A 14819-nucleotide genomic window follows, 5' to 3' on the forward strand; every position below is an offset into this window, starting at 1 on the left:
TGTCACATCAAAAACTATAAATCTATCAAGCCCTCAGTAACGAACTATCGTGCTTCTGTTTAGCTCCCTTATATATTATTCTGTTCCTCAAATTTTGTATTTGTTTTCGTGTAATGATGCACTTTAAAGGTTTTTTTTTATTTTGTTCTCGTTGAAAAAAAAAAGAAGGAAAAAGTAAACCTACTTTTGAATGTTTTCGTGTATTATATGTATATTTATGGTCTATAACTATTCTGTACCACATACACTTCTTAAAATACTTAAAGAATAATTGGAATTTGTTATTTTGTTATACTCTATCTATAACAAGGCAAAAACCATTGTTATCAAATAATATCAGTCACTCTTCAGTTTATTGTTATGCAAGTTGTACACCACTTTTGTAATTCAAATTACAAATGCTATAAAATGAAAGTTTCACACAATCTTGTTGTCTGTATTACCACTTTGAAGTGAATCACAGTTGAAGATGCTTTAAATTGTTCATGAATCAGGTCTGTATCTAAAAGAAGATATTTGGATGTTGTATTTCTGTGGACAGATGAATATAAAAGCTGCCAATTATATAATTACAGCAGATTGATACGAATTGACAAGTTTCGGTTGAAACCGCTTCTAAACCAATACAGTTGTTTAAACAGATGGAGTGAAGCGTATTGTAATCTACAACACAAGAAGGCGACCATTCTCTGGCGATCTTGGCTCGCCAAAGTCTTTGGGTACTTGCTCCAATATTTAGTTAGATATTTGAGGCTGCGATGGAGCCAATACTGCGCCTAATGGACCAACAGCCTGTGAAGCAATATTCTTTTTACAACAGAGTCGTGCTTCATATTGCAGCTAAATAATAGATAAATACTCACTGGAAGGAATTAGAAATTAGATCCATCTTCATTTTCATAAAAAAAAAACGTGGCACATATGACGGTAGTGGACATACGATGTAGACAGAGATAAGTATTGGTGGACGTGCCAATCTATACATTTTGTGAAACAGTGTCGTTAATGCCACACCTTATTGGAACTGCATCCTATGATATTTTGTGCATCTATATTGATCCTGATGTCAGTTTAATGGACGATAACACCCGCCTTCACCGTGCCAAACTGGTCGACATATTCCTCGAAGAAGAAGAGATAGGTCGAATGAAATGGACTGCATGATCACTGAGCTTCAATTCCATTTAACATGTATGGAATGCCCATGAAAGACGCGTCATATTCCGTGGAGTATCTTTAGACTCTAAAAATCCTCTAGGGACATCTTTTTTCAGGGCAATGTTTGAAGATGGCTCCTCAACACTCTGCTTTTGCTGTTTGTACTGAACATGCTCCACAGTGAAGCTCAATGTCACGAACGCTAAAGATGCAAGTATCCTCTACGATCATAGACTAAACGATTGCAGTAGTCTCAGGAAAACTGAGCCAACGGGTAAGTCAATCAAGATCACAATAACAGGATGAACGGAGAATTGGTATGCAAAACTCGATTAAGTCAGATTTAACCCAAAAGAAACAGACTAGGCAGGTATAAATACGTCACTTTGAAAAATAAAAAACTTGGTGCCCGATAGTTTGTCTAAGGCAGAAAAATACTATCTCTGTAGATGGCCTTCGATATATGCAGCAACATCAATTCAAGGTCAAGTCTGGGCAGCAGCATTGAATGACTTCTGATCAAGAACAAAAACAACAGCAATTCTAACTAAGAACTGCCTTCACTTGGAGTTTTGTTGAAGTTCTTCCCGAATTTCCCAGAACGTCACGTCACTCAGAAGGCCAACCTAATTTATTGAAAAAGGGAAACAGAAGTTTTCAGCATCTCTGTGTTTTCCAGCTTATTCCCTCTGTTTTCTATTTCCTAAACTGCGTTTTAACGTAAACGAAAATGGCAAACACTATAAACACAACACACACACAAAAAGAAAAAACGCAGACTGGTAATTATTTTCTTAAATTGTTCATTTGTAAGTTTCATGTGTAATTATATTAAATACATACAACCAAAATTACTTGTGTGTCCTTTACCGTAAACAACTATAAAACATTAAAAACAGAAAAAGGACTACGTGCGTTTAATGTTATTATCAAATGACAAAATACCTAATTTATACCATAGGAAAGCAAGTGGCTAAAACCAATAACAAACTGATAAATCAAGTAGAGTTAAAATGTGAGTGAGAAAACAGTCTGAATTAACTCTTACTGATTTGTTCTTGATACGTGTACATAGTCTGGGTTTAATGTAAGTAAAAAATATTAATTAGTTTGTTTTTGAATTTCGCGCAAAGCTACACGAGGGCTATCTGCGCCAGCCGTCCCTAATTTAGCAGTGTAAGACTAGAGGTAAGGCAGCTAGTCATCACCACCCACCGCCAACTCTTGGGCTACTCTTTTACCAACGAATAGTGGGATTGACCGTCACATTATAACGCCCCCACGGCTGAAAGGTCGAGCATGTTTGGTGTGACGGGGATTCGAACCCGCGACTCTCTAATTGCGAGTCGAGCGCCCTAACCACCTGGCCATGCCGGGCCTTCTTGTGAATGAATTAAAGCAGAGCTATCACAACAGTTTAAGTCTTGTGAATGAATTAAAGCAGAGCTATCACAACAGTTTAAGTCTGGTGAATGAATTAAAGCAGAGCTATCATAACAGTTTAAGTCTTGTGACTGATATGAATGAGTTAAAGCAGAGCTGCTACAAGTCTAGAACAGTTTAAGTCTTGTAAATGAATTAAAGCAGAGCTTTGCCTGAAACGCTACCTCAACAAGTTAATGAGTTGATAAATTTGGAAAGGTCTTAACCCAATGCATTTTAAATGTTTGTTTTTTTGTTTTTGCAGATAAAGAATCGTCGTATTCTAAACATTACAGTTTTAGTTTCACAACGTATTGTTAGTCAGATTATTATGGTTTATAGTGGATGATTTCTGAAGACAACAATTGGGATGTTTTTGTAATCATCACAGGTTGTGCAATCTTTCTATTTTAAAAATGATTAATAGTGAATAGCAGGGAGTGCATTTAAAAACGTATGTTTCGCATTGCTACGGGTGGCCAATCTTCTCAGCAGTTTTTATGACTAAGAATATTTACAGATATTCCGCGAGACTGTTAACAGAAAATAAAACAGCTTCTGATCCAGTTTGTAATAAATCTTACGGCGAGCGTGACGAAGTCAAAGTTTTCAGCTGGGACCATCTATCCAAGCAGTATAATTATTCAAACTTCAATTAAAAACCTTGTCTACTATTTATAAAAAATAAAACAAAAAAAACCTTCTTTTGAAATATATGATATTTCTTTCAAGTCTACGTCTGTCTAATATGTCTAATGCTTCAATAAATCGTGAACACCAGTATAATAATTTTGATAACTTGGCTTTTCATTTTTCTAACACAGTAGTTCTTTTTTTAAAAGTTATTTTACGTCATTTTCTTGTGTGTGTGATAGCTGAGTTAAGGTATATATTAATGGTTTAAGCCTAAAGCTATTGGCGCCATAAAGTGATTGTGTTCAAAACACTTTGGTCTCAGCAGGCTAGTCACCTTTTTTATTGCTTCTTTATTACCCATTAAACAAGTGTGGAGTATAGTAGCCAAAATTTTACAGCCGTCTTAGTAGTCTCGTGATGAACGAACCGATACGTGATTCACTGATATGTAGAAATTCCAGTGTTATAGAGACCATGTGCAGACTTAACTTACAGAGTTAGCAGAACTACAATAACCTAAGTTAATGACTCTAAGCTGACATAAAATTTCCATCGATTTTCTGACCGCTCGCTGACTCACCCCGAAACACTCACAACTGTAATACTGACCATATTATGTCTCTAATATAACCAACAGTAAGGATTGAGGAAATCACCCGCATACCGGGTATTTATGAAGTCGTATATCTCACATAGGCTGTAGTCAACATTGATTATCAAGTAAATCACTTTTAAATATCACTTCTTTACATCCTAGTAATATAAACTTACTGTTATACAAGATTTCATTTGCCCTTACTTTGGTGCTGATGAATTTCGCTGCAATGATTTAAGCTCTTACTGTCTAAGTTTCTTATACAGTAGGTACTAAACTAATTATTCCAGGTGTCTGCTTATTACAAATTATATAATATATTAGCCATATTTATTAATGTGGTCAGGCATATCCATCGCTCTTTGTCTAGATTGTATGGCTCTCTCCTTGACATAAACTTTAAACGACCCAGTTTTATATTAGTGTAGAGATTGAACATTAAACTGACAAGATATTAAATAGTTTTATTAAATGATTTATCCAAAAGTATCCATCTCTTTGGACTAATCACTTACTGGTTACTATGATAAGACACGAAAATTATTGCAATTTAGTAGAATAAAGAAAGTTTCACAGAAATTCACAGTATTTAAACGGAATGCAATCATACCCTTGAATACAGTATGGAATGGTTCTTCAGACGCAAAATCTTAACACCACTCTGGTCTCTTCAGCTGATTATACCAGAGTGGTCTTTCAGACACAAAGTCTTAACACCACTCTGACTTCTTCAACTGATTATACCAATTGATTGAAAGTGGCATCTCTTATAATCTCAGGCTGGTAAATTATCTTATAATATTTATTTAAGTCAAGCGAAATGAATTCATTATACTTGAATTTAAATATTAAATTGTATTCACAGTTATGCAGAAGGCCGTTCACAACCTTTGTTAATAATTTACTTATCACCTTACCCCTGGCAATCTCTTCGCCTGTGATTACACAGTTTGAAAGCATTGACCCTCTTGTCACAGTTCAGTTTACAGAAAGTTGAGTTGCAAATACAAATGCCTGTTAAGGTTGACTTCTTTTGTGAGGGTTACATCACATAATTTCCGACCCGAAATTCTCCAATTTCGCGATTTTTAAAGTTTATGCAAGACACAAAAATGTGTAGTGTTGAACTGTATCAACAAAGCAAGGGGAGCGTGATTATAGAAGTTAGCAACAGGTTGTACGCTCCACACGAGTGTTAGTGACGGAAGGTAAACAGTTCCTCACTGGAAGTAACTCACAAGACAAGCGGTCTCTATTACAGACAAGTAAAAAACAAACCTAAGGGATGAAATGGGCATGAAACACAATTCGAGACATCGTGTGCTCTTTACAGATGAATCTAAGTTCAGTTTCTTCGGTAACAATCAACGAAAGTTTGTTTGACGACAGAAATGAGAATGGTATCATAGTCAACGTACATCTTCAGTGAAGCATGGGACGGATCAAAGCATGTTTGAGTTGCATCACAGTCGACGGTGTCGGTGATATACACAAAACTTGTGACACTTTGACTGTTGAACAATTGTAAGCAGATTCTGATCCACCATACTATTTACTCCGGAACACAACTCATTGGATTCGTTTTACAGTAAGACAGTACCTCAAACATACAGCACGTGTAGTGAAACCATATATTGATTGTAAAGAGGTTGATGGAACACTCCTAATCATGGTTTGGTCTTCCCAAAGTTTGGTATCCTAGAGGACAAGCAACTAGTCAAAAGCACATATCGTAAACTCTTAAGCTACTCTTATCGGCCTAATATCAACTGTCACTCTTACAGTGCACCCACGGGTTCAAAATGCAGAGGATAATTTTACGGCAACGGAACGCGAATCTTGAACTCTTGGATTCACAGTTTGTTAAAGCAAACCATTAGTCTATTCCCAACCACAAAACTCAGGCCTTATGGCCTTATGCATAAACTAAAAATATCAAAAGGCAACCAGACAACTTGACTAATTTTTACTAATGCAAAACATTCTAAATAACATTTGACTGTCGTACATTCAATAAATTCTAAAACAACATTAAAACAAGGTGCAATGTTCTTTGTAGACAAAGGGCTCATACTAGTGCACTGTGCTTCTCATACGCTTGTCTTCTGCGTTTTTTGTGATAACATTCTGTACCATTACTAAATTCACCACTTAGTTTGTTGTTTGTGGCTCCTGTGTTTGTATTTCTTGTAATTTTATAAAATTATTGTCACTTATGTACATCTGTGTAATTTAACTTCATAACATTGAAGTAAGCTTTGATCTCAAATAACAGGTTTAGTATTATCTAGAAATAAAAACTGAAGATATTTAAGCTTTAGGGTAAGTCATATCCTAAAGCATAGCAGTTTTCTAGTTTGGCCTAAGTATAGGTCCTGTATCTATCGCAGTTTGGTATACTATGCCAGTTTGTTTGTTTTAGAGCAAAGTCACATTGAGCTATTTGCTGTATAAAACGCGGGAAATCGAACCCCGAATTTCTGCGTCTAAGTAAGTAAACAAACCGCTGTCTCACAAGTGGACAACTACTATGATAAGAAAGAATCATGATCTAAATAGATAAATAAGTATCTCACATTATAGTAAAGCAATTAGATTGCTAGTAGTTCTCTTTATGACTGATATATTAATGACTAACATCTTGTTGATCTATGTTCGAGTTTCAAGTATCTATCGGAGTTTCCAGTTTTGATATACTTTAATTTTTATTTTTAATGGGAATTTTGAAGAGTGTGTACGATATTTGAGTGTGGGTAGTTAAGATTTCTTTGCTTGAAGCTAATGATAATTAAATGAAGTTTAAGAATTAGAAAATGACTAGCGCCTAGCTGAAATCCCAGCTATAGGTGTTAATTAATTAAAAGATATAAATCCGGGGTTCGATTCCTTGTGGTAGACATAGCAGATAACCCAATGTGGCTTTGCTCTAAAACACTCAAACCACCCCTTATTTATATCCTTTTTTAAAACAATCTTACTTAGAATGGAAGCCTGACTAGAGCACAACGAACTAGAAGGGCACTCAGTAGAGCGCATACTTCCATCACGCAAGCGTTGATCATATTAGCCCCTCAAAATTTACGAAAATGTTTCCGTATGTCCGTCGTTATCATGAGACATAGACCATCTTTGGCAGGACAATGAGAAATAATATTCTACATAAGTCCACCAAGTTTCATCAAAATCCGATCATTTTTGACTGAGTTATAGAGCAACAAATGTGTGAAAAAACGGTCCCCCATGTTAACACACACCTTGCTGTGACCTTGATCTTTTCCTTGGACCCTCCAAAAACTAAACACTTTTAAGCTGGATCATAGTCCAAATTTATATCAACTTTCGTCCAAATCCATTCAGCCATTTTATAGAAATATTCCTGACAAACACACGCACATTTGGGTGATAACAAAGGGATGAGCGTCCGCAGGGGCGGGGGGCAAGGGGCACTTGCCCTCCCCTTGGAAAGTGAGAGAAACATAAGTATTTCTATATTCAATCAGCACATGTATATGAATTTACAAGTTTTTATTCACTACACAATTTCACACTAATTATCACACTTAATTCTTAATTCTAATAAAAGTCGTCAGGTTTGTCAGCAGGTTAAGATCTCTAGATACTTACCCTGTAGTTAAATACTGAAAAACGTTGCTACCACGGATATTGGATATTGGACATGTCAATCCACACAAAGGTCATAAAAGAGACCGACGCGGTCTTGTCGACATCCCCCGAGCTCTGAGACGCAGTATGATCGGGCTCAACCTGTTGCCACCTGCCGGTAATACCGGCAGCAGGTTATCAAAAGAGACTGACACAGTCTTGTTGTTCTTACCATACATACACAATCAACTTCATTGAAATATTGTGCTTTAATTAACTTCACATTGTATTGTATTCATCATTGTATTCGTTTTATATAAAGTGAAATTACCCTATAGGGTTAAGAACCTAAAAAAGCAAACTAAGACTTACTATTATGGAGTACATATAGCTGCAAGTCTGCAGAATGCCTTAAACTAACCTTATAAATAGTAAACGTACCAAATCTGACTGTAGGAGCTTGCCCATTCTCCTGACTGTAATGGCAAAACTTTGAAGGCGAATCCATCGTCCCTTGATTTTGCCCTGCCCCAGAAAAAATTGTCAGCGTTATCTAGTAAAACAAGTGTACATAATTAAATATGTATTCTTCATTCTTCCACACCCGTTCGCGTTCTTCAAATAACAAATTTCCTTTATATATTTTGAGCATCTATGGAAAGACCTATACTTTTTAATAACATTGATAAAACAATCACAGTGTTCTGAATAAAAATAGACAAAGTTGTAAATCGACAGGTACTTTATAAATAAATTTTGTGTGTGTGTGTTTTTAGCAATACATTTTGTTGGTGATTGGTCAAATAAAATGTTTTCTTTGCTGTATCAGTATTCCTGTGTCTTAGAGGCAATGATTCGGCTCTAACAAAGGAACGTATTACATCCTATAAAACTTGCGCTACGTATCACGTGAGATCGACAGTATTGTTACGTCAAACGTAACAGAATAAATCATTTATTTTCCCTGTGAAAGTTTAAATACTTCTAATAATTATATGTTTACACTTAGACTATATTATACAAGTGTTTGTCGTTCAAATCCTAATTTTTCAGGGGTTTTCGACAAGATTTGTTTGATGAATAAATTAAAATATATTTTTGCAAGATCAATTTCAAAAATCTGAAGCAGCTGATATAAATTTTAATTCCATCTTTATTTGCCGCTCTTTACGTGTCTCTCCAATAAAAATAGCGTATAATAACACTTATATGTTACTTTTTCCACTGTACGTGTCAGCCAGTGAGTCACCGGTAAATATACGGACTTACAAAGCTAACATCCAGGGTTCAATTCTTCTCGGTTAACATTGTGTAGTTTGACGCTAAAAACAAACAAAAGCAAATAATTATATGGTGCTGCCGATGAGACTTATCGGCCAATACCAGAGCACATCAGGCCGGCTGGGTTACAACATGCAAAGTTTTAGCTGAAACGCTCATTAACTCAGTTGTTTTTGACATATCAAGTCTTACGAATCATAATAATCAGCTAGTTGGTATAATACGTTCTGTAATACAACACCCTTTGGATATAATTAAAGTTTTACTTTAACATAAAGACATTCTTCAATAGTTAAAATAATTTTAGAAGAACATAATTTGATTTTGAAATGTGGTATTTTATGATATCTTATAGGTAGTAACGTACATAACTGTGAAACCATTATAAAGGCTGTAATATTATATAGAATATTTTTGGAATAACAGTATAATGTAATAAAAAATGAGAAATGTCAAAACAGACTTTGTTAAACAATCTTATAAGCATTTGAAACTTGATGCAATAATATACTTTAGTTTCACATTAAAACTATCAGAACTTTATACCCATTCATTGTTGTTTTGTTCTACAGGTTATTGGGAATGCCCACTACCTACCAAAGTACATTGGAACTAAAACCCACAACTTACAAAAACTATTGTAAAAAACTACACTACCTTGTGGACAAACAGCAAGAACTCTGTGGTCTTAGTTACAACGTTCTGATGATCGTTGGCCATGGAGCCAAGATGGGGATTGAAGAGTGTCAGCACCAATTCAGAATGAGCAGATGGAACTGTTCCACTTTCAATGACACTCCCACTGTTTTTGGTGGGGTTTTAGACGTCAGTATGTATCATCCTTAGGTTTTCACCTTACTGTATGTTATACTCTATAAGGTCAAAATTTGTACACTAGTAAAATATTTTTAAAACATGCATGTTTGATTTTGTGACCGAGTATGTAGTTATTATTTATAATTAACCCTAACAAAGCTACAAATCACGACGTAGTTCTATGCTTGTTGTGCTTTTTTTTGGGGGGGGGGCGTAAGTTAAAATATATAATTTTAACTAAAGATTGTTGCCTGTGTAGAACAACTTAGTTACTCTAGCTGAATAGCGAAAACTCATGGAATACAGAATCAGAAATGTGATCACAGAGGGTGAAATTTTCATTGTGGATCTAGACATCATTTGAGTAACGTAGAAGTTTTAATTTTTAATTTTCTTAATGTTGACAGTATTAAGTACTCTGTGTAATATTACATAGATTTTGCAGATTATATTTACCCAAGTTAACATTAATTTTAATTTATGTGACATTTTTCACTATAGTACGTTTATAGTTCTCCCTTTTCTTACTTTATTTGTGTAATTTTAACTGATTATTTTATTTCATGGGGAGACTAGGAAAAGACCATCCAAGGACCTATTATTTTGCTGTTTAATATATTTCTTCAAATATAAAATAATAAGAATCTCTTAAAAATAATTACGAAACAGGGTCTCTAAATTGTTAGACATTTTCAATATAAAAGTAGTTTAAAATAACTTGTTTGTGATTTTCCTTGTGCTATTTTTGGTGTTACCTTGTTACAGATCTTCTACGTTAGCTTGTTCCATTCGATAGGCAAGATACATTCTTCCGCACACATTTGGCCTGGCATGGCCAGGTGGTTGGGGAGCTCGACTCGCAATCTGCGGATCGATGGTTCGAATCCCCGTCCCACCAAACATGCTCGCCCTTCAGCCGTGGGGGTGCAGAAACGTTACGGTCAATCCCACTATTCGTTGGTAAAAAGAGTAGCCCAAGATTTGGCGGTGGGTGGTGGTGATGACTAGCTGCCTTCCCTCTAGTCTTACAATGCTAAATTAGGGATGACTAGCGCAGATAGCCCTCGTGTAGCTTTGCGCGAAATTCAAAAAACAAACAAACAAACCTTACACATTTTCCACTTGATTCAAACCATTTCACGGATTTAACCGAATTCGTCAATTAAATCACAAACATTATGGTTACAGGTACCAACATTTGATATTATTGGTCTCACAGAAAGGTTCTGGCTAATGAATTGTGAGTTTAACATGCATAGTGAGATCTAAATGATAGAATTTTTGGAAACAATAACGGCCATGATATTTCATTTTTTAAATTTACAATAACCATATCTGTAAGTCTACTTCTCGTGTAATATATGGGTCTTGATTTTTATTTTAATAGATTTGATACTTTCATTTAATATGAGATGTAATAATTATTATTTATAATTATTCAAAATAATTATTTCATTACACTAAAATCAAACTCAAAAAAATTTTAATTCCACTTTTAGTATAATTTTAGTGATCTCATTTGAGTTTCATTTTTGAGTCTATTTTATTCAATTTTCTTCAGGAGTATAATATGCTAGTAATTAATGTACTGTTAAACAGAGTTTTTGAATTTTCTCAATCAGTGGTTGTCAGGGCGTGGCCTTAGAAGTTAACATACTAGACTGTGGATCCGATAGCTCATGGTTTTTTTTTTGTTACACAATCACCCTCCATATTTTGGGGACCTGGGTGGTAAAAAATTAATGGTAAAATTCTATTATTCGATTAGAGCAGCCCAATAGTTAGTGATAGGGGATGTTAACTAACTGTTTTCCCTCTAAGCTAACAGTTCAAAATCAGGGTCTATTGACGCAGATAACCCTTGTGTAGCTTTGCGCGAATATTCGAAAAAACAGACAAATAAACATTGGAATATAAAAATTATGCACATATACTTAAGTGTTCAATTACTTCACACCTGTATTCCACTCTAAGTCATTGATTTTTGTATGACTATTTTGTTTCTTCTTCATTAATGACATGTAAACACATATTGAGATTATGTAATTTTCAGCGAAAAGAATCGAAAAGATAAAATAATTCTCGACAAATTTAAAATAGTGGATAAAAAAGTATCCAGCAAATTCAAATCAGTTTTTGGCAGATGTCGATAAAATGATATTTATTTTTCGCTTGTATAAACATCCAAACATTAAATTACCTGTGAAAAGAAAACACGAATATTTTGTGTTACATTAATAATCAATGAATTGTATGCTTACCGTGATAGTTTTGTATTAGTTGCTTTAAAAATTAATCTGGTTAAACTTTTTAATATCAGTCTTGTATAGATATGAGTCATGATTTTTTTCTCTCTCTTTTTCACATGACTTTTTCTTCATGCAACAAAACGTTAAAGTGTCTCTATGCAGGTATATAACATAGTTCGTAGATGTATAAACAATGCTACCATTCTCAGCTCAGATAAAATATGCTACAGATGTAACTTACATGTGCTTATATATTATTCTTAAAAATTAGCTTCAGGTTAAATGTTTATTACATAGTTTTCTATTCGATACCTAGGAATATATTAAATCTAGTGTCAGGTTGTTATCCTTTATCATAAAATCCAAATTATCCAGTATAGGTATCCACGTTTTATCTGAGTGTAATATTGAATTGGTTAACTTAATGAACAATGGGTAAAATTAGAGACGAAGTAAAGAAAAGGATGAATGAAGGCTTTGTAAATTCATTTGCTCATATTGTTTCATTTTAATAATTTAATTGGGCTCCTTTTAGCCATGTTTTGGCCATTATCTGCTAAATATATATAGACAAAATACGCAGTATTTCTGCTTATATGATGAATCACAATGTTTCCTGCATAACTAATTAAAAAAGCGAAGTTTTGTTTTATTAACCACTGTCAGATTTCTATTGCATGTTTTATGCATCTTCTACTTTTATATATGACGCGTTAGAAGCTTTAAAAAGTCGCTTTTAAACTATCTTTCATTTACGGTGATTATCTATAAACTGTTTCAATGTTTCAGTAATTTTTGTTGAAAGTTTAAAACTATTTTACAGCAAGTTATAAAAATATTATTATTAATCACCTGTACCACGAAAAAGTAAATATCCTTAGTAAAAACTAATAATCCAGTGTTACACAACCACCAAGTTAATTTTCTTGATATACATTTCAACTTCCTATTATTCATGAAAAAGGACTTTAATAAAGAAACAGTGTGTAATAACTGATTTAATAAAAAAAAAGATTGTCTAAGTGAACAGATGTTTTATTATATTTAATAACGCAATGAACTACTGGTGAGTAGCTGTATATTTTACTTCACTACCACGTTTTTCTAAGGGTTTTCGTTGAGCTTTAAAATTTAAGTAGTCTGATTAGACAGAGTGCATTAAAGTAATCTTCGTGACAAACCTTTACAAGGATTAACTCTGACAACCTTAACTGTTAAATGTTTGACCAGACCACGCTTACCTCCCTGCGGCCCATAGTAAGGGGTATCGAACTATTGCCTGGCTGTGACATAATGAGGTAGGGCGCCAGTCTGCTGGAACACTTTCACTCGTCCACACCATTTCACATGTCATGTTGCTATAGTTTCAGTTACGTGTCACCATACTGTACTGACATTATTATCCAAGACAGATGGGGTCTGTGATATGTTTCCCTTTCCCCCCATACAATAATATAACGTTGGGGTCATTTTGCGAATGGGTAACAACCATCCGACAGAGTTTATTGTCTGACCTCATGCGGTAACAGCTGTTGTGGCAGTTCTCCTTCCTGGCTAAATGAACAGACACTTCGTTGTCATTTTTGTCCCTTTGGAATTTGTTATCCATACTACTAGTGATTAAACTCACTTGCTGCAGTAGTAATAGTGTATGGAGTATTTTATAGATATCAGTAATAACAGACACATCCAAGATGTACATTCAGTAGCTTCCCAAAACAACAAAAATGACGTTGAAAAATAAAGTCTTGCAAAATCATGTATTATATGTTTCTCAGAAGTTGCACTTACCCTTTTTTCACAGATCTGTAGAATCTGACTTAATATTGTAAGTAAAACCTTTTGTACTCTCAGTTTCGGTTTGTGTTTTAGTGAACACTCCCGAAGAAGCTATAAAGCGAAACGTTAAGTGTTTAATTAAAAATAAAAACATTTTGGTATTATAAAGTCGTTTATTTGTAGTATTAAGTTACAGCTCTCAATTTAAAAGCTGTAACTTGTAACCAAATAAAATTGTTCAGCAATATTGTATATTTATAGCGATAAATCTAATTTGAAGAGCTTGCTTAGTAAATATTGATGGTGAAAATAAAGATCCGATTTATTTATAATTTGTTATCATTAATTAACTTACACTAAGAATTCATAACATAAGGTTTAACACTGTATTGCTAGGGTTTCGAAATTACCCTAAAGACGCTAAGAGTTTAAAAAATATTGTATTTACATCCAACCAGTCAAACGTCATTACTCTTTGCTTTTGCATACCAGAACCGACATAGAGAATTACTAAACTAAGTAGAGAGTAGGACTGGCATAATCTAGAAACATTGTTGGTGAGTGAACCGGTTTAATATGACGCAATATAAGTTTTCATTACCAGCATTCATAGTGCGCGATAAAATTCCTTGTTAACAATATAACTTATACATGCTAACGAAAGTTAAATATTGTAAATATTATAATTTTGTTTGGTATAATTTTGAATGATCCCCGTCCCGCCAAAAATGCTCGCCCTTTCAGCCGTGGGGGTGTTATAATGTGACGATCAATCCAACTATTCGTTAGTAAAAGAGTAGCCAAAGAGTTGGAGGTGGGTGGTGATGATGACTTAGCTGTCTTCCCTCTAGTCTTTCACTTCTAAATTAGGGACGGCGAGCACAAATAGTCCTAGTGTAGCTTTGCCCGAAATTCAAATCAAACCATTGAGTGTGTTTAGTGCTACCATGTCTTTTTTTTTCCTCAACGTTAAGTAGGTTAAAAAAAAAGAGAGAAAGAACTGAAAAGTTTAGAAAGAGATACATTTTCATATTAGACGATTAAGTGACAAAGCGAGCGCTGGGATTAAAAGTAAAAATGTTAAGGAAATTGTTGTATTCATGTGACTATGGGAGAGGGGTTAGTGTGCATAGGGAAGGCCCTCTCCACAAGAACATACGTTGTTCCAGCCCGCAAACTAATCTTACACCGTTGTTGACTGCTGACGCTCCCAGTTACACTGCAGAAAGCCTGAAGGTTTATAACGCTAAAAATCGTGTTTCGATACCCATTGTGGGCAC

At 34.5% G+C, this 14819-nt stretch overlaps 1 protein-coding gene across 1 annotated transcript in view; it reads left to right on the forward strand.

Moving 5' to 3' along the window:
• LOC106463083 (protein Wnt-2b-A-like) overlaps positions 1 to 14819 on the forward strand; it is a 58923-nt gene that overhangs the window by 22891 nt on the left and 21213 nt on the right. Inside the window, exon 2 of the mRNA XM_022390495.1 lies at positions 9268 to 9524. Within this exon, the coding sequence (XP_022246203.1) occupies positions 9268 to 9524 (257 nt within the window). The remainder of the gene's footprint in view (positions 1 to 9267; positions 9525 to 14819) is intronic.

This window comes from Limulus polyphemus, unplaced genomic scaffold (assembly GCF_000517525.1).
Source record: "Limulus polyphemus unplaced genomic scaffold, Limulus_polyphemus-2.1.2 Scaffold1321, whole genome shotgun sequence".
In the NCBI taxonomy this organism is placed as follows: Eukaryota; Metazoa; Arthropoda; class Merostomata; order Xiphosura; family Limulidae; genus Limulus; species Limulus polyphemus.